The sequence below is a fragment of the Ruditapes philippinarum genome, unplaced genomic scaffold, assembly GCF_026571515.1.
Source record: "Ruditapes philippinarum isolate M1 unplaced genomic scaffold, ASM2657151v2 ctg900_1_1_1_1, whole genome shotgun sequence".
Lineage (NCBI taxonomy): Eukaryota > Metazoa > Mollusca > Bivalvia > Venerida > Veneridae > Ruditapes > Ruditapes philippinarum.
In genome coordinates this window covers 25,287-47,450 of record NW_026861770.1, presented here as the reverse complement: position 1 = coordinate 47,450, position 22,164 = coordinate 25,287, and the positions used below count along the sequence as shown (strand labels likewise).

At 33.2% G+C, this 22,164-nt stretch overlaps 1 protein-coding gene across 3 annotated transcripts; it reads left to right on the top strand.

Moving 5' to 3' along the window:
• The first annotated feature begins 3,257 nt into the window (after positions 1 to 3,257).
• LOC132716759 (transmembrane prolyl 4-hydroxylase-like) lies at positions 3,258 to 20,991 on the top strand. Of its 3 annotated transcripts, XM_060700093.1 has the most exons (10): positions 3,258 to 3,366; positions 3,841 to 3,977; positions 6,255 to 6,301; positions 15,249 to 15,810; positions 16,261 to 16,471; positions 16,730 to 16,787; positions 17,325 to 17,467; positions 18,621 to 18,711; positions 19,372 to 19,500; positions 19,727 to 20,991. In XM_060700093.1, exons 4-10 carry the CDS (start codon positions 15,279 to 15,281, stop codon positions 19,862 to 19,864), a joined length of 1,302 nt encoding a protein of 433 aa, XP_060556076.1. In that variant the 5' UTR covers positions 3,258 to 3,366; positions 3,841 to 3,977; positions 6,255 to 6,301; positions 15,249 to 15,278; the 3' UTR covers positions 19,865 to 20,991. The 3 variants fall into 3 exon arrangements, with proteins under 3 accessions (XP_060556076.1, XP_060556075.1, XP_060556073.1); XM_060700092.1 differs by lacking the exons at positions 3,258 to 3,366; positions 3,841 to 3,977; positions 6,255 to 6,301 and adding exons at positions 10,072 to 10,462; positions 10,594 to 10,650; XM_060700090.1 differs by lacking the exons at positions 3,258 to 3,366; positions 3,841 to 3,977; positions 6,255 to 6,301 and adding an exon at positions 10,216 to 10,462.
• Positions 20,992 to 22,164: the final 1,173 nt, after the last annotated feature.

The following is a 22,164-nucleotide window of genomic DNA, read 5'->3' as shown; positions in this document are numbered from 1 at the left end:
TATATTCACTAAACTACACACTAATGCAATATAAAATACCTATTAATACAGTTCATGTAGTTCATGGGTGCAACGGTTACATAAACTCTCCATGGGTCAAATCGGAAATAAATAAGTATTATGTAATATATCAAATATTATTTATGTATATATTATATAAAACTGTACGAATTCTTTACATGTTTTACCTTTGTATGCAACGTTCATGGTTTTAACTTCAGCTTATGACTAGAGTTCACTTTACAGTACCTGCTCAAAATTCGCACGATAAAAGAAGCTAATAAGATCTCTCTTTACGTTGCACCAACACAGTATATACGTAGGTTGTATGTTGACATTATACTTATACTGCTGGAGAAAGACCTCGTGTGCCATTACCGTGCATAGTTTCAGAATCGAACGGGGGGGTACTTTCAAGAGTAGACGCACTGACGTTCTTCAAAGTAGCTGGACAGCTTCCTCACATGAAAAATCAAGTCCCTGAATGGGCCTTCATGGTTAAACGTTTCTGTAGTAAAAATGCTATATAAAAAGTTTTTTGAATTAACATTTTAATTGATCTTATGTTAGATTTGTGATGAGAGGTGCTTGAAAATGTCTCGAACAGATAAACTATAGGTAAGTTGTTGGTTTTTGATTATCGGATAAAAATAAAATGAAAATTTTTTAACATTCTATCACACTATTCTCATATCAAGCACATAGGGCAGTCAAGTGCATACAATGTAATATGCAGTACATAAAAATGGAATGGTTGTTAACACGACATATGACGTCAGAGGTCAATAAAACCAAAATACGTCAGAAAAATTAATTCTACGACATATTTTCATCAATTCTTTTTTTTATAAGCATGTTAGAATGGAAATAAATATCATTTTAACATGAAATTATAAAATAATAATGCACTGTTTTTAGTTTAAATGCTTTGTAATTACTCGGGCCCATCGTCCTTCATGATTACATTCCGACGCATTTGAATTCGAAACGTATATTATTCCACAACAATGCACTCAGAACTGATATCTATTTCCTAAACAATGATTGTCTTTCTGTATGTTCTCAGTTGATCAGAGTGTTTTTCCCTATTCCATTTTACAGCTTTTTTTTCCTGTATACACCGACACTTATAAGGTCATATGGCGAAGGTCCCTGCTTAACCCATTCAACCACCTTAAAATTAAGACAGCCACTAGACCTGGAACCCGTTAAGGGTATTGTTGCATATGAAACAACAGCAACAACTTAAGTACCGAAGTTTTTGCACTTCACAAACATGTTTTGGTTTGTTTGAATAGAAATGGTTATTATATACTACCTAATTAAAATCGAAAAAAATAAGAAACTAAACTTATTCAACTTCTACAATAAATCAAGAATTGTAATTAATATTTTGCTATTTGTTGCCACAAAGAAAGGGTATTAAATACGAATGGCAGTAAAGTCAATGTCAAAAGATATGTAATGGATGGATGGATGGATGGATGGATGTATGGATGGATGGATGTTATGAGAATGTTTGCGCGAGTGTGTGTGTCAAAAAACTATTATCTATCGAATTATGATGACCAGGCCATCAGAACCGGAAATAGATATTGCTTAAAGGGAAATTGTCTGTAATAGTGTTTTTCTTAATACAGTAAATAAGTACGTTGATAGTAGATAGTTCCCAGATATAACAACAAACACGGATGTTGTTGGCAAGTGTTAGATACTTAGTCCCGATAAATCAAACGGGTATATTTATAGGGCAGATAGAACAAAATATTGTTATTCAGCCATACAAATGTTAATTCTAATTCACTAAAACTTATCAACTGTTGAAACCTAAGATTTTTCCGCGTTTGATATTTTCTTCCAGCAAGGCGTTTTTTTTTAGCCTCGGAAATAGGAAAAAGTCACAAGGGAGAAGATCTGGCGAATAAGGAGGGTGAGGAAGCTCGACAACCTTTTCCTGTTTCAGATATTCTCATACAATGACCGCTTTGTGTGACGAAGCATTGTTATGCAACAACCTGTCACCACGGGGAGACCATTTGCTGGTCGACGATTTTTGAAATATATTTTTTTTAAAATTTATGAAGGATTTTACCTTTGGGAAAACTTGACATTTCACAGATTTACCCTTTGGTACGGCAATTTGGATAGCATGACCTTGATTATACATAAACTTTCTGACGCTCATGATGCATTTTGCCTATTTGATCGCCCATATTTTGTTATGTATCTTTCGCCTGGGCTCATAAAAGTGAACCTAGTCTCATCGCCAGTGATGATATTTGCAAATAGGGAACTGTTTCAATAAATGTTTGAAGATTCTAACCCGAGCAAGTTTCTGCTCTTTGTAAGGAGACGGGATATCCATCTGGCACTTACCCTTCTCATTTTTTTAAATCACATCTGCCGAATTGTATGCGCGGCTCCTACAGAGGTACTTACGTGCATTTACCAATATACCTAGTGGAAAATCTCAATAGCAATAAAAGCCTTTACTTTTCAAAACAATTTTTGGCGAAGTTGCAGTTTTCAGACGGCGTGCACTAGGTTATCTTTTACTGAATCAACACCAATTTTAAATTCCTTACAAACCACCGTGTGACAGATGAAAAAAAAATTGGTTTTTGTTCTTATAAACACGACATAATTCATTAAATATATCTTTAGATAGTATACCAAGAATACAAGCGTTTCTTGATATAGGACCGTATTTGGTCAGTGAACCATTTTAGCTTTAGTATACACGATAGATAACGTAAATTTGTGCTATTGTCAAAGCTAGACATGTATTGTGTCAATTTAGAGCTTACACAACTATTTATGCGATAACATGTACATAGTTCGTGCAAAACATAATTAAAAGCGAGATATTGGCCAAGTTGCATTCATATTTCAAACACCCCTCTTAAAAGTATATTAACTTCAATATAATAAAATTTCCATTAATAGATAATATTCTACTTGTCATCTTACATAATAGATGAGATATGTTGTTTAAAAAAATACCAATCAAAATTTTAAACACGTAAATTATGTATACGTCTACATTTAATAAAAAATGGTCTCTTTTACTAATTTAAAAAATTATCTGGAAATCATCATTTGCAGTCTGATATAGAGGAAACATGTCTTGTTTCAGTAATGACTACAACGACTGTTTCAGAAGGTGCACGTGACGATTTACAATATTGTCATTACGCTGATGTGTTGTGTGTTAGTTAATACGGATCATCGATATGAATCATATCTTATAATTAATAGCAAATTAACATTACCTTGCGGAGTATAGGCGAATTTATTAAACTTTTATTCGTGCTATGAATTCATCTGGATACATAGTTACTTATTGATTTGCATGTTGAACAGAAGGTATTTATAATAACCTACACTATATTAATAATATTGATTCTGTACAAGTTCAATACATGCATGAAATAGCTGTTGATAAATCACACTGTTTTTCTTATATATCTACGTATATCATTAGAAGAAAAAATAGTGCATTCAAATACACGGTACAAATTATTTATTTATTTGATCCTGACTTAAAACTGAAATTCTAATTGATTCCTGTTTTAAATTCTTGTTTCGGAAACTCTGAAATAAGTGACGCGTGTAAACCATTAATAGGTGACATTTAAAAACAAAACCAACTTTGAAAATTTAAACTTTCTGAATATTATGATTGTCTTTCGTGAAAATACCAACCATCTTAAATGAAATCGAAAGCGGACATGAAAATTTAACAAGTTTTATACTGATTTTTTTAATGTAATTAATTTATTCGGGATGATTTTCATTTCAATAAATGCCTGTAAACTTGTCATGTTAATTGCATTTTAGCATACGTTCTAATGACATGATAACCTGATGTCACGAAAATAACCTTACTAAATCACCCAAAAGCGGAAGAAACAGTCAGCATGTTAAAATATGTAAATTTGATGAAATGAAAAAAGAACATACCGAAACCATTACAGGTATTTATTTTATAATTATTCAAATTTAAGGCAGTTTGTATACTCAAATCTACAAATCTAATGTGGACTGATTCGATCAGTGTCGAATTGCTAAAATGTATTTCATTTGTATTCAAGGTATGTCACTTATATCAAGCGCCGGTGATTATCTGTTCCTTAAAGGGATATTCTGGCAGAATAATGACAAAAATATAAAAATGATCTTATGTACTCAAATCACGTTAAAATGACTTTTCTTGGAAGTTTCAGCATAAATTTCTGTTTAAATTCTATATACATGTATTTTGGGTTTGAAGCGTAAATATATCTATATATGTTGAACAAAATTTAGACGCCAATAGAATCACCAAATAGGTTCACGGGGGGGGGGGGTCACGTGATTTTGTATAGTAATACCCTCGAGAAAATGGCGACTGATATTGGAATCCGTTCGTGATACTTACTATTTTATTTTCGCGCGACTAACTATCCAGAAATTGTTCGTTTAACTTACTAAACACCTGCAAAGAACATTTGTAGGCTACAGATTTTCGAACAGAATTTTATATGGAATTATACAAGAACAATTGTCAATAAAATGATTGATTTAGTGTCTTAAGTGCAAATTATATACATTGTAGCTTCGTGCGAATTACTATCGCTGCATGTGCAATTTTTACACAATTCAAACAATGTTCTCAAAAACCAAAAAAACGTAGGATAATGCACTTTGTATTGTCATTGGAAGAAAATTACCGCGCATATGATACGCTAGGTTTTGTTTTGATTTAAGAAACGTTTGTCACCTTAATTTAACATAATAAGGTACTTACCGGGGCTCAGCAGTCGCCATTTTCTCGTGGGTATTACTAAACAAAGTCACGTAATTCCCCCCGTGAGTTTTTAAACAAGTCAGGTGACATGAACAAACCCTTGAAGTTACAATAACAGATATTGTGGATTTTGTATGATTGAAACAAGCCATTCATTTGACATGTTCTTAACGTTTCCGGAGTTCATTTTGACAACTATTGTGAAATGCTAGCGCTCTAACCTGACCCACGCGGGTCAATTAGGAACCACCATTTTATTCTTTATATGGAGAAAAGTTTTCTTCCTTTGACTGTCTAATATATTCATTTTGAGGGCATTTACAGAATAAACAGTGAAAAATTCAAAACTAAGAAATGAAAATTTTGCCTGCGTCTCCCTTTAAGGTATATAAACTTCCTATCCACTTTGTTTGATATATGTGGTGTCCTTTAGCAATGTTGTATATAATTCTGTTCGCCCTTTATTATTACGACGGGGTAATGGATAACTATAGAAATGTCATACTTACATGCTCGTCTATTGGTTCCTTTTATTTGAAGTTTCATATTGTGATGACAGGGAACGTGTCTTACGTAATAGAAAGAGCATCGAAACACGAGGTTATCTGATATATACGAGCGAGTATTAATCAGATTGCCTAGTGTTTTGATGTCTTTCACTTTTGTATCTTAGGCAAACATATGAACACTTTCCCTGTTGTCACAGTATGAAACCTCAGAAAAAGTAACAAATAAACGAGCATCTTAATATGATATTTCTATCGCTATACCTTTCTCTGTCGTCACAATAATAAAATGAGCCAAACAATGGGCATGCTCCGGAGAACGGGTACTCCAATTAACGCACTGTGCATGTATATGCATACGATTTAACTCTGAAACATTTTCAGCAGAAAGATCCCCAAACTTTGATATTTTTGTCTATGATACAAAAGAGAAAGAACATGAAAACACTCAGCCATGCAACCTCGTACATATCAGATAGGTTCATGTATCTATTACATAACAAGTGGATGTGAATTATTATAAACTATACTAGTTTCTTTAATTTTCAATAAGTTAACTTAAACACTAACTACTGTCCGGTTTCTTATCTTGCTATATATTTTTACTTTTATAATCATGTGACGGAATCTTTCATAAAGATACTTATGTATCAAAATCGCATTTCAATTGCACTTTGATAGTCTTGAGTGTCCTGTAATAAGCGAAAGCCTTTAGTAGAGGCAAAAGAATAGCACAGGTCTGGATATAGAAGCATAATATGATTTGTAGGCAAGCAGACCAGTAACCAAACGTCTTGTACCCAGACCGATACCACAATTATCGTACAGTTCTCTAATCAATACAGTGATTATACATGTATATCATCGAAGTATATAAATTGCAAACGCGGAAGAGATCTGTTTGTTAAATTGTACACTTCCACTTTTGTATGTAAAATACAACCCTTCTTTTATTTTAGGAAGTCAGTTTTAACTTGATTGGTTATATTTTGAGTTTGAACGAAAGGTAAGTTCATGTTTTGATCATTTGTCACACCGCCACTGAAAAATAGTGCCATTGTTTTGTAGCTTAAATATACTCATAGAAGGGAGATACCCGACTGCTATCAGGCCTTAAATAACAAACACCCGACTGTTGGCCACACGGTTAACGTTCCCTCGCATAAAGGAATTTCGGTACATAGTTCATTCGGTCATTTTAGAGTGTTTGGTGATATTGTAGCTATAGTGTTAACTGTTTCTATTTTTCGAGATAGTAAAACGCTATTTAGATATCATTTATCTATTTATACAGTTTAAAGGATTAAAAACGGAATGAACTGCTGTTCGTAGTGTTACGATGTAGATGTAACTTAAAATTTAATCATATTTTCCGCTTTTTCCTTTAACCGATTTGTTCACATATTAAAGTTTCGTTTAAGTAAAGTCGATTTTTTGGAAGCGGAACATGCGCACAACATTTTTTGTAGACTAATTCTCATGCTTTTAGGCTTTAAATGAGATTCGTTAAACGCAAAAAAAGGATGCCATCAGAAATCATTCTCAACACAGTGGAAATCTGGTGACCTATGTTAAGAAGTTATACAACGTGATTTCATGCAGATATGCATTGTGATCAAAACAGGGGGTGTAATCTTTTATTATGCGTAACGAATGTATCTATTTTACGTAGAAAATAAAGCCGATTTCATTAAAATTATGATTGAATGTCCATTGTTATTTCAATTCTGAAATATCGTCAACACGTATATGTACAGTTTCAAACTTTTTACTTGAAGTTTTTATCGTTTCATACTCCTGTGTATGGGAAGGGTCAAAAAGCTGTGATTTTATCCGGCGTTCAGCAGTCGGTGATCACATAATTAAAAGTAATGTCTATATTTTACATTATTTTTTTCTTATGCATCGATTCAACATACACAGCTGCTACTGCGCAAAAAAGAATATCCCATCGGATAAAGACATTTGGTTAAATGACGGCAACGAGAAAAAAGTACCACCTTTTATCTCATAAACAGCGGCGCAGGAGTGTAATAAGTAGAGGATATTAAATGAATGTAAGTTCAATACTGAATTTATTGCACGAGTTGAATAAAATTATATTATGCGAGCCTCTGGCGAGCATACTATTATTTGATTCATCGAGTGCAATAAATTCAGTAATGAACTTACACGAATTTAATATTCTATTTATCACATGCCCAAAATAAAGACCGTTTAAAGTGAAATAAGAGTCATTTTTCATTGACGCGCTAACACTTAGCGCGTCTTTACACTATGTTTGTATAACGCTAATGACGTCACGTCAAAATATATGCACGGCCCTGCAATACCATATTTACGGAGTCACAAAATCGGCACGGGTGTGTGATAAAGCCATCTAATAATCAAAGAGCTGCAAGCTCTGTGGTATTTTCTGATCTTTGTAATCTAAATTGTACTGTATATATGCATGTATTTTCCTGTATAGGTTTATTTTTTATATAGTAAAATTAAAGAGTTTTTGAGAAATAAAATTTAATAAAAGAATTTCTGAGGCATCATAGGCCTTTAAGTTAAAATCGATATACTGGTAATTATGAATTGGATGTAGTTAATTTCTAATTCATCAATCCACAAATTACTTCAAAACCCAAATTTGTTTTCCTATATTTTTGATACGATCCCATGGCACGATCCCATGTGTCCCGGATCCCGGAACCTGATATTGTCTTCTACCATCAAGTGGTACTGGAAATAACGCCGGTGGTATATTCTTCTTACTTATTATTATTATTTTTTTTATTGTGAAAGGTAGATATTGCCAAAAGGACGAAAATGCTGTTATAAAAACCTGAAGGATATAATTATGTCTTGATGAAACAATGGATCCAAATATAATTATAAAAATGTATTTGCTGATTTTTTGCTTGACAGTTACTTTTTGTGATTGCAATACATTTTCCTGTATGTAAACTAAATATGGTTGAAACGTTAAATTAAGTTTTTTTAACCTGCTAGACGATAATTATATAAATTCTACACATTATATCATAATGAGTATCGTTTATTTATTTCGATTTCTGTAGACAGTATAAATCTACCGAGATAGTAGAGAAAACACTAAAGAAAGCTGTATGTATATTTGTCAACAGTAAGTGTTTACAATGTACTAACTAACGCTGTAAGATACTCTTGTTTGCTATATGAGCATAAAGTACACAAAGTTATCAGCAAACTTCAATGTGCATGTTATCAAAGACCGCATCATACCATACATATGAATCGGCTCAAATAAAAACAAACACCGTTGTGCAATTTTAGTACATGCGTTATTTATTTCATTGAATGAGAAAAAAAGTCTCTTTACAACCTTGCGATAAAGAATAAAGTAAACACAACCGAACTATTTAACCTATACAACCGAGTGCAGGTCATTTAAGGGTACAGTTAATAAAATAAAAAAAGAACTCTATCAACGAATTTTGGCGTTCAGAAAACTGAACTATATAAATTCGACTTAATGATTCACTAATACAATAATGAAATATTGTACTGATTTTGAATCAGTGATTTTGAAATATCAAGGAAGTCAAAAAGCATGAAAAATTAATATGAAATTATATTGTCATTTAAAATGATGTTCCGTTTTTTGTTGTTGTTGATTTTTATGTTGTTGTTGTTGATTTTTTTGTATCTCTGGGGAAAAGTGTAAAAGTACATAATTATTTAACATCTGGTCGAGAAATATGCTTTGTATTGATTTAAGAGAGCAAAACTATATATGAGCCGTGTCACGACAAAACCAACATAATGGGTTTGCGACCAGCATGGATCCAGACCAGATCCGCGCAGTCTGATCAGGATCCATGCTGTTCGCTATCAGTTTCTCTACTTGTAATAGAGTTGGTAAGCGAACAGCATGGATCCTGATCAGACTGCGCGGATCTGGTCTGGATCCATGCTGGTCGCAAACCCATTATGTTGGTTTTGTCGTGACACGGCTCATATGTATTCTATGGTCTAAGTGTTTAGCTTTGAATATTTTTAGATGTTTAGTGGCTTGATACAAACAGGTATAAATCAGCAAAGTTGACAACGCGTTGCGAAGGTTGTATCGAATATAAAAAAAAAAGTTCATATAACGTTTTAAAAGTTAAAAGAGAGCACAGGACGGCTTAAGAATAATCGCCGAGAAATTTCGATTGAATGTGCATGAAATACCAAATTACACCTTAAAAACGAAAAATGTAAGTTGAAAAACGAACCATTTTTTTTTAAAATTCCCGTTCATAGGCTTTGCCTACTTTCATATTATAATTATGGCCTATGCTTGATTGATTTTAATCAGATTCCTTTTCTCTATCGGGTTATGATATTGCAAGTTACCAGGTAAAAGAAATCAATATCGTTATTTCAGGGTGCAAAATCAGATGATCAATTGTCCTTTAAGAGTAGCAGCTTCTGAATAATTCAATATATTAAACTTTAATAGAGAAACCACAATATGATATCGATAATAAACGTCAATAATGCTTATGGTTTTCATGAAAAAAGCGCAAACAGAAATATGTCCAATATAGAATAATGTTATTGGATACCACATTGTCCAATAGGGATATATTTATCGGAAATTCACGTGTAACGGGTGGATGTTAATTCATAATTGTTATTAAATAAATACAAGTTTCTTTATTTTTTAATGTGTAAACTTAAACATTAACTACCTTCTGGTTTCTTATTACGAGTATATTTTTATATGCATAGGTCGTGATCTTTTATAAAGATTTTTAAGTATCGCATTTTAAACTCGCATTTACTTTTATAGTTTTGAGTGTCCTGTAGTAATACCTTTGATAGAGAATGAAGAATTAACATAGGTTAAAAAATTTTAATAGTGAGATATGTAGACATCAACGCTTGTCTTGTATCATCTTTACCCCGTTGTTAAAAACGAGTCCGATACCACAACGTTCGCATAGTTCTCTATTCAATACAGTGATAATATCATGGTTTAAGTATTTAAATAATGAATTGAAGTATATCATTCGTAAACGCGGTAGTGAAACATATCGAATATCTATCTGTTCGCTTGAGTGTACACTTCCACTTATGTATGTAAAATACAACAACCATTAATCTATTTGAGGAAGTCGGTTTTAGCTTGATTGGTTATATTTAACAAAAGGTAAGTTCACGTTTCGATCATTTGTAAGGTTTTGAAACTCGCTGTCACTGAAATTTAGTATCTGTATTGTAACTTGATAAACCCATAGAAGGGAAATACCCGACTGCTAACTTGCATATTGTTTCTTTCAGGCACCATTTAATATCTTAATTAAATAACAAACACTCGTCCGCTGGCATCGCAGAAAGGTATTTATACCACATTCTCGTTTCGCCCCCGTCACTGGCTTAGCTACTCAATCCTGAGCCATATTCATCACTAAATCATATATAACTTTGCAGCTTTTTAGAACAGTATATAATATATATTGTTATTGTTATCCAGCTATAAAATTATAATCGATTTTTGTGTTTCAGTTTGTAAATGCATGTACATGCATTGATTCAAAACTAGCTGGTATCTGTATTATAACATGAATGTGAATATTGTTTAATCAATATATTTTCGCCACGATATGTTGTATTTATGATCAATTTTATCAGCGTTATAAATAAGCATGACCAGGTTCTCCCCCATTTTATTTTTATTACTTTTTCTTAAATGTACAAAACCGAAATATCCCAAACGTAGCAACGACTAAGTTTTTACAAAATGTTAGTTGAAACGGATGCGTTATAATTTATTTTACATAGATCGCTGCAAGACAGTTTCATTTTTGTTTTGATACTACTTAAACGTAAGAGACATGCTTGAGAACTATGCACTAGATGATTGCTTTTATGTCCAAAGGTTACTTTTGTTTGTTTAATGAGTCCAAGGTTTACTTGTTTACTTCTTTTTTCAAGCTGTAAACTATACAGTTTTGTTTGAAGTATACGAGTTAAATATAAAAAATACACGATATTCGGGTACAGCATCAAGGTTATAATAATGTTTTCTAATTTTATCGTTAACTTTGCCAATATATTGCTGTAACATATAAAGCTGTTACTTTGTAAAAAAATATCCCACTGTAATTACATTTGATTAAATGACAGATTGTGAAGATAACTCTCTGCTACGAAATAATAATAATATTTTTTAAGTTATAAGCCATTCTTTCCAAATTAAAACACAGGCGTATGGCACTTGTGTCTTGTCAGTAAAAGTCAAATTACCATAAAATAATCTCCCCTTAATCGTCAAGAAAAACAATACTATCCAGCGCCATTTATTTTAAAGATACATTAAACAGATATAAAATTTTTACGGTAACAAGAAAAACACGACCTGGGTAGGTTCAATGTGCATGCAAATCCATTATTACTGAGACACTTATCTATTCAAGAAAACATATTCAAAAATCGTAAATTAAACGTATAATATTTGCAGTAGCCGATATAAATAGAGAACTTCAGATAATTGATTCAAAATTCGAAAAGTGTTCTAAGATTTTTAGAAAAGTAAAAATATTAAAAAAAATAAATGATTTATATGTTTTGTGCGATAGGTGACTGATTTTCAGTATTTATCACCTCATTTCTACTGCGTGACTAACGCATTAAGGGGTATTTATGCATATTTTGACCTATGTTTGGTAAATTATGTAGATCTTGCCGTTAGCTATGTATAAATTACTTTCTTTGTCGACCTGGCAATATTTTACTTTCAAATACATTTAGAAAAAAATATTGAAATTTAGCATGGATATGGAGGCATGCTGCTTTAAATCTGTAATGATATTTCTAGCTGAAGTTCAAATTGATATTATATATTTGTCATTAATCAATCCACAAATTACGACAAATACCGAATTTGATTCCATGTATACGATCCCATGATTTCTTCTGGCCCGGATCACGGAACATTGTCGATAGTGTCTTCTACCATCTCGTGGTACTAGAGTATATGTAAAGAAGGTAAATCCCGTCCATCAAATGTGCGTAACAATGTTTCTAATACATTAAAAGGTAAACTAAATAAGCCTAATTATAACATTCGAATTCACTGATATTTATACTCAAAGTATTTAAGATAAAGCCAAAGTTAGGAACGAGTTTACGTTTTGAACTTCACGATTTTAACTTCACGAATTCAAAGTTTTAACCTCATATGTTCAATTTCATGAATTAATGTTTTGAAAATTCACGGTTGCAAGGTCACGAAGTTAAATCGTGTATTCAATTCGTGAAGTTAAAATCGTGAATCTGGGAAGTTGAAATCGTGAAGTCGAAATCGAGAATTCGTGAAGCTGAATTGTGAATTCGTGAAGGTGAACCCAATAATTCAAAAAGTTGAAATAACACCACTGGTCTTTCGTAAAAAAAAACAATGACGATACTTACTGATTTTAAAGATTTAGGACACGTAAAAGTGCAAATTACGCCGAATGTATACGGCCGATTACCAATACTCCTTCGTTGCCATTGCGGACTTTTGCGGTTCATGATGAATGTCTTACCTTACGCAACATTTTTTTTCTTGTTTCTTGCTTTTAAGATACAACTTTTATTTGAGTATTGCAGCCTAAAGGAGAGTCGCTATTAATTTATAATCTGGATCGAAAACTTTTTTTCCCAATAAGCAATGTGTTTAAATAGTAATTTGAATAATTCATTGGGAAGTTTAGATACACGCTTCGGAGATAAAAGTTTCAAGAAAACGTCCGTTACATAATTCAAATACAATCTGTTGATTTAATTTCGTTTAATTCAAAGCTAATTCAAACTTTTCTGCGAATCGTTATGCAAAAGTACAATCTCGAACATCTATTTTCTTCGTTAAAATACGAATAGATTTCATATTTCATGTCTTCAAGTTGTATATCTGGCAGATATAACCATTTTATATAGCATATGCATCTTTGTTAGAAACAGATTAAATGAAACAATGACATAATCAAGTTCGTGACGTCAGGCGGAAATTCACGGAAAGTAACGAAATTGGCCTAGTCGTCATGAATCTACGGCAATTTACAAGCAACATACTGCATCTGCGCAAAGTATACTTAACGGGTATGTCTATATTGTTTATATCAAACAATTAACTCAAATCAACTTAGACAAAGAAGATGGTAAATTTTTTAATTGGTTTTATGGAACGATGCTTAGAGATATTAGAAATATTTACTGATGGTGACATATTTTAACGAACACAATCTCGCCCCTTGTTCCCCTCTTCACGATATAATTATTTAATATACCGTTTGTTTAAACTCGTCTTTTTCCGAGGCTAATATATCTAAAGAGTTGAATTGTAAAATTCAACCATTACTCCTGGTGTTAAAACGATTTATTAAAGTGACATTATGCCCATACAAAGGTATATAGTGAGTGAACGGGTGAAGATCAAAACATGTTTGCATTTTGCCATAATCCCTTTTAATTTAATAATAAAGCTGGCATAAACAATAAATAACAAACAGATCTGAATGAAATTTCTGTAAATGTCTGTTAGAATTTACGTAAAACGCTTAGTTTATAAAAAGAGTGGGGCAGTCTTTTTAAATTTTTGGCAGATTTATAATTTTATCCTAAACATTTTCAAATATCAACAGTTGGTCAGACACCATTTTGACAGTCAATCTTTTGAAATATAAAGTCAATTCAGCTCAACTTGACTATGAAAAAATGAGCATAATGTCACTTTAAATATATATAAAGGGCCGGAATATTCCGAACTTTGACGAACATTTGATAAATGTATCTGAACATTGTAAATTTACAATATTCATTATATTACCATTTCTATCCTATTTCCATATATATTATTCAAAAAGTTTTATGCGTAACATATTGTTTCATTTGCCATAAATTCTAGAATATGCAATCATCAATTAACATTTTACGTTTCTACTTCAGTTGATTAATTATTTTCTTTACAAGCTTTTGGCAGTGCATGCATTTCAGCAAATTCTAAAGATACGATATCGAGGGCTTGAAGTATTGAACTGTTATTTGTAAAATCAAGATAAAATCACAGATATGGTAGTGTAAAGCAACGAGTCATTCGTCTTTTGTTTTCTTTCTATTATAACTAATTATCATCTGGTGAAGTGCAACCTAAGTTAGAACTGCGTAGATCATGTACATGTAAAGTCAAAATGAGAAAATCTATTACATGTCATAAAATGTATTGTTGACGAACTTATGACGTTAATGTGATGGGAAAATAGACAATCATTTTGAATTTTAAGAAGAAAATACGTAAAAGTGCGAACAGTACCGATATTTTCGAGCTTATTCAAAATATCACCGTCATACAAGTATCCATTTTATGAAATTATTATCAGATGTCACGAACAGTAAAGTACTCGATAGAAGTCACTTATCCGTAATTGCGAACTGGAAGAGCAGACCCGAAGAGTCTGCTCGCAAAGGGAACATTATGGTTACGCGAGTAACGTCAAGTAAAGTAATTGCATTTTATAGTCTAAGTTTCATGCTTACGCACGTTCACCGACTTTACAGCTATTACCCCTGGTCATCGGGCTACTGGTATCCATCTATCAATCTCCCTGGGGAGTCTTTTTACTCCGCTTAGTGCAGCCGACACTTTGGCGCAACGGAATTATACCACCCTCGCAGGTACCCATTTACACCTGGGTGGAGTGAAGCAATCGCAGGTAAATTTCTTGCTCAAGGAAATTAGCAGTGCCCCTGGTGGGGTTCGAACCCGGGACCTCTCGATCCCTCAGCGCGCGTCCTACCACTGGACTACTGCTCATACTGACGGGTTTGAAATGGTTTGCCGGAAGTACAGAAAAATTATGGGTAATAAGTTTGCCTGCTCTTTATCGGTAGTTATTTACCTTACTCATATTACTATGGTTTTTTTTCCCCTTAAAATAAATGCCTTCTCTTTGAAGATTTCAGGTAACGACGCCTAATTTGCGGTCATGCGCATTATTACATGTGGAATAACTGTGTTAACGATTGTATTTTATATCGTTGTCGTCTTCGATTCCGCCAGTTGTAAAACAGCCACAGAGATTGAGAATGAATCTGAAGTTGAAAGTGGTACTTGTGATGGAGACACATGCCAAATTGACAAGGACATCAATGATGAGAAAGTGAAATATTATTTAGACAAAGCGCAAAAGTATCACGCCGAGCATTCTGATCCCGGTGATGAAATGACTGACGAAGACTTAAAGAATATACTAATTGGCTTTAGGGATAAATCTATAGATATTAAGAAAATACCCGATGATACGATTAACAGATCTGAAGAAGAAGGGCTTGCGGAGAAAGAAACTCCTGAAGAACAAGAAGGAAATGTAGAAGAGCAAGAAGAAGATGTGGAATCATTTGAATTTCCCAGACTGACAATGATAGATCCAGGAAATGTTGGTGACGTTAAGGAAGTGGAATTAGAAGAAGGAATAAAATATAGAATGATAACAAGATCTGTTCGTCCACCAGTATTTGGTAAGTCGATCATCTAATTTACAAAATACTTGTGCATAAGAACTTCCTTTATTTAATGTATAAAAAACCAGCTATTTATGACTCATCAGTGTCCCCACGAGCTATGAACTGTTTTCCAATCATTCACATCATAGCCCATATGATACCGCCATTTTGAAATCCCCAGAACTATGACTTATGGGGTATGACCGCGTCACTTCGTCACTATTTGGTTTAAACATATTTCATTTAGAATATTGGTACACGTGTAAGAAACATAACAATAATTATAGATTTTGACCGAAAGCAGAAGCTTATAGAAGCCACTATTTAGGAGATCTGCCTTGTATATAAGTTATTTCTAAATGTTATGATATTTGTGGAAAACAAATGATAATGTTTTGAATACAGATTTGATCTCAATTTGCATTCCTATTTGCAGCATTGTTTTCTTTCATTAACTCCCTTTAGAAATTCCGAATTTTCTCACCAAGGAAGAGTGTAACATGATAATCGGTAGCGCGGTAGAATCTGGTCTTAACGTTAGTAAAGTGTTTGGTTCTGATATTGAAGAAGAGTTTGATGAAGAAGAAGATTTATCGGAGATTTCAAGGGTCAGTGAACAAACGTGGCTCCGAGAGTATAACCTAGGATCCGAGTTTTGGGAAAAGCTTTTTGCCAGGTAAAACTGCAATACTTGCAACAACTGTTATGTTAGCATCCCTTTCGCAAAGAATATTATACTTAGTATCTATGTTTATTTTTATGCTTTAACCTTTGTTTTAAATAATGTAAATATTATAAAAATGCTCTGTATACCATAAAGACGGACATAATATGATAATCTTTACAGAAAGAAAAAGAACCCATGTTTCAATTTTCCGATTTAATTCGTAATTATATTAAAACACGGTTTTTCATTTTTCCCTCTTGTTTCCAGAGTTGCTAAACTTACGGGGCTCCCCATTGGCATGGTTTTAAGAGGAGAACCAATACAGGTATTAAAATTCAAATGGATTAATAACATAAAATTGTTTATTAATTTACTTTACTTTGCACTACAATTAGATTTGTCCACACAATGGTATAGGAAAGACAAGTTGGTTCTTTCATAATCTTTCATAAATGTTTGCTTTTTCTGCTTCCATTTCTTTGATATCCGTAGCAGTGTGTATTAATTTAACTGGAATATAACCTATAGTAATACGCTTTTTTATATGCTCTATACATATAATGGCTAGTTCTAAGCATTCATTTGTATTATTTTGACTTACAGTTGTTAGTGCTTTTTTCACCAATGCTTAAATATATTTTCTCACAGTTAACTGTTTACCTTTTCCATTAATTTCGTTTAAATAGCAGCGGGGACATAATTCAGTTAACCGTCATCCAAATCATCATTGTAGAATACAATCGGCCGTGCCGAAGACAAAACCCACTTTTTCGGCATACGTTCACTTTATGCAATATTGCAAACTTATCAGATATACTAAATCATAACTGAGTGTCATGGAAGAAGATATATATTTTTTCAGGTTGTCAGTTACGCCCCTGGTGGTCATTACCACGCCCATTTAGATACCGTAGACGAAGTGGACCACCTACCATGCTGCTTTCAAACAAAATGTGGTGACAAGGAGCATACACCAGAGTGGGCGGAGTGCTGTAGACTATGCAGGTAGGTTATTTTAGAAAGAACATTTTTAACAAACATGTTGTACATGTAGTTTATCCGTGAAATAAGAGCAAGGACTCTTTTAAAGCAATGTTTCTCAGTTGAGCGATCCAGGGTCAACATTTGAGTGGCGGCATGGCCGAGTGGTTAACGCGTCGGACTAGTAATCTAATGATCGCTAGCCGTATGGGTTCAAACCCCGTCAGGGTAAAGTCGTTGTTTCCTTGAGCAAGAAACTTACACTCATTGCTCAGTACTGGTTGGTTCCAGGAAAGGATTTCAAAGTGTGTCTGTAAGCTTATAGCTTCCTTCACAATCGAAGTAAAATAAATTCTGTATAAACCAACATGACCCTCATGAAATATTTTTAGATGGGTAATAAGTACAGTACGGTTATCTTCGCCAATGTCTGAATCTAAAAGGTATTTTATAGCAACAAGTTGACAAAAAATTGTGTGTTTGTCATGTTTGATTGCCTGTCGATGCAATATGCGTCATACATGTAAAAGAGTAGTCCTCTTGAAATTTTATACAATGGTGTGGGCTCGTATCCCGACATTGACTTTTGATTTCTTCACATGAGGAAGCTGTCCAGCTAGCTTACGGAACGTCGGTTGTTCTACACATGTGCTCGTTCCTGCCAGAAATAATGCACGGAAGGGTACCTGGTGTTTTCCTCCAACAATTAAGCTGGAACGCCGCCATATGACTGTGTGACGTAAAACCCAATCAAACAAGCATACTGTACGCGATTTTTCCGTCCTCATACTGTTTGACAGGATCATAATCGCACAAAAACAAACAACACGACATGGCCAAGTGGTTAACGCGTCAGACTAGTAATCTAATGATCGCTAGCCGCATGTGTTCAAACCCCGTCAGGGGCAAGTCGTTGCTTCCTTGAGCAAGAAACTTTACACTCATTGCTCAGTCCTGGTTGAACTCGAAAGTATTTCAATAAGATTATAGCTTCTTACACAATCAAACTAAATAAACCGAACAAAACGCAAAAATATGGTGAAAAGCAAGCATCTTATTGTAAGCGGAATCCACTTAATAATTTACAAAAACAGAAAAGGAATTAACAGGTGTTTTAGAAAAAGTGGGAAAATTTTATTTATCTTTTATACATGTTTATCTTGTGTAAATTTTACAGGTTCATCACAGTGTTATATTATCTCAACGAACCGGAAGAAGGAGGAGAGACGGCTTTCCCACTTGCTGATATGCCAGAGGAATTGGTAGAGGTAATTCGTATACTTCACTACTTCAAGAATTATGAGCTGATAGATAATCAGATGTCAGAAATCGGCCGTGACTATGAAACATTTTTGTTTTAGCAAAGACAGCATTGTCTATAAAAGACATATACATGTCATCAAATAAAGTAATATAGTACACACCCGTGCCGATTTTGCGACTCCGTAAATATGGTATTGCACGGCCGTGCATATATTTTGACGTGACGTCATTAGCGTTATACAAACATAGTGTAAAAACGCGATAAATGTTATTGCACTCGTTGAATAAAATAATATTATGCTCGCCAGAGGCTCGCATAATATAATTTTATTCAACTCGTGCAATAAATTCAGTATTGAATTTACACTCATTCAATATCCTCTATATAGTAACCGTAATCATGGAACTTACATGTTATCAAAAATACCTTCCAAAGTTTATTGTGTATAGATAATAAAGACAGATCGACAGTTTTAAGGTATGCATCAATGAAATATATATCAAAACCGTTTTTAAAATTAGAGATATAATTGGTTAGTAAGAACAAAAATAAAGTTCCTAACCATGCGGTTTTATACCTTATTAACTTTTAACCTGACACCTTTAAGCATAAAGCTAAATTTAATATTTGTTTTATATTTGGATTTTTCTTTTTTTTTCGGCAGGAAAAGTTTGTGAATGTAGAGGAACAAGACTGGTACAACTTGAGTCATTACTGTCACAACTCCTCTCTCGTGGTCAAACCAAAACGAGGCACGGCAATTATGTGGTACAGCCATTTTATCGACGAAGAGGTTAGTGTTGGTATTCTAATTCTCGCGATTTTTCCTGTGATTTATATATCAAGCAAATAATTGTTTACAAGTAGGAAACCGTTTCATCTAAGACATGGTAATAACAGTATTAGAAGGATAACGCTGTTTTCTCATTTTTTGTTTCAGACTGGTTTTCTAATAACGTTGTTTTATCGTTTTAGTCAGACTGGTTTTTTAACAACGTTGTTTTATCATTTTTTTTCAGACTGGTTACCTTGGCAAGGTTGATAGAATGTCACACCATGGTGGTTGTGATTTAAAAAAGGGAACCAAATGGATAGCAAATAACTGGATCTCTGGAACCACGTATGAGGACAGATTTAAACCAAGTGTATTTTACTGAGAGTTTTATTAATTGCAAAATAAGATGTTGTTTAATTTTCTAAATGAATGGTGCTAACATGGTAGATATTAAAAGAAGGACGAACGAGTTGTTAAAAACCTGAAGGTTGTGTGTCTTGATGAAACAATGGAATATAATTATGTAAAAGAGTAGTTGCCACCCGTTCATTTGCTTGACAATGATTTTTGTGGGTTATATTGTTACACTGTAATACATTTCCCGATGTTTGATATTTAAACTAAATATGGTTTAAAACGTCAAAGTAAGGTTTTGAACCTGCTGGCAGAGATTAAAAAATACATAATATATCTTATCACACACCCGTGCCGATTTTGCGATTCCGTAAATATGGTATTGCACGGCCGAGCATATATTTTGACGTGACGTCATTAGCGTTATACAAACATAGTGTAAAGACGCGCTAAATGATGGCATTATTCTATAGGCGCGACTCTTATTTCACTTTAAACGGTCTTTATTTTGGGTGTGTGATAAATAGAATATTAAATTCGTGTAAGTTCATTACTGAATTTATTGCACTCGTTGAATAAAATAATATTAAGCTCGCCAGAGGCTCGCATAATATAATTTTATTCAACTCGTGCAATAAATTCAGTATTGAACTTACACTCATTCAATATCCTCTATATATTGGATTTCGTCAAATTATTTTCATTTCTGTTAAAGATATGAGTAAAAACGTAGGAATATTTTCATTCGGTAGTTATCGTGCATTTCGGTATTTATTTGGAATATCTATTTCAAAATTCCATATTATTATCTTTGCACAAGTATGTGTGGGTAGGACATAGTCGAAGGCTAAATGGACTTGGAAATCTAGACAAGTGTTTCTAAATGATATTTATGTAACAGCGTTATTTTTAAATGTCAAGCCGTTATACTGTTTGATGTTAGATAACTTCTATAATATAATTATAGTGTATTATTGTTGGCAAACGAAACATCTGGTTTGCGCATGCGTGGATATTGTAAGCGCCTTTAAGGATAGGGTTATAAATGTAAATAACTTATTTTGGCCGAAAGTTTTATTTTCTTTAGTTTTGTTTATATATTGTTATTGCTATTTATTTATTGACATATTTTATCGGATAAAGATTCGTCGATTACACATTTGTTCTCGTTTTTCTATACATGTACGTTTTGTATACATGTATGTTTTATTGTCAACTGTAAGTGCCTACTACTTTACACAGCAAGATACCTGTATATGTTAATTGGCGATTGCTATATAAGCATGCAGTAGCATAATTATACACTGTATTATTATACTGAACAAAAAAGAGAAACAAATTCCCCTCCGTTTAAGTGCAGGAATACACAAATATGAAAATAAGGATTAAAGTATATTTATATGTATTTAAAGAATAGTTTATTGCGATTTGTGTGAAAAGTTTATTGCTGAGGGTTTTATCCAAAAGTATTGAAAATATAGATAAAATGCAGAAGTGGTCGCCCAACAAAATCACAAACTAATGTCTGGTATGACCACCTTCAGCATGAAGGACTGCTTGGCATAGTTGGTGCATACAACGGAGCAGCATATTGATTTTGGTTTGTGGAATGTTGATCCATTCCTGAATTTAGGCCGGTCTTAGCGTTTGACAGTGGAATAGGGCGGCGTCTAACACGCTGGTCCAAATTATCCCAAAGGTGATCAATGGGATTTAGATCAGGACCTTTTCGCCGGCAAGTCAATAATTAAGACAAACTTATTCTCCCTGAGGAAATTCACAGTGTCCCTAGCTGTATGATTTATGGCATTATCTTTGTGTAACTTTTATGAAAAAATATTTGTTCATTCAACGCTGTTTTATTTACGTGATTAGCATCTTACATTCTTTCAATAAACTTATTATTTGAACACAGTGTTGCCTTCTGTTCAGGGAAAATTGTATTTATTTCTGGGTTTTACGTAAAATATGCAATACAATAATATTTCTAACAAGTCTATAATACAAAAGCAAGATTTTACTACAATATAATTAAGACATAGTCTTGTTTCATTTTGTTTTCTATGTTTGATACACGTTAAGATGTAAGCGAAAATACAACACAAAATGGTTGCATGTTGAAAAAAACGAGTTTTCTCCCTAACAATTTCAGTTTCCGTTAATATAAGGGAAGTAAGTGATTGCATCGCAGCGGACACACTCCTCCGGAGTTGTCTTTCTTTACAATTAGGAACGACGACGCTTGTTGAAAATTGGCCGATTGGTAAAACTCGCTTACCTCCCCTTTTTATATTGCAGCTGAAATAGTAAAAGGGCTTAAAAATATCG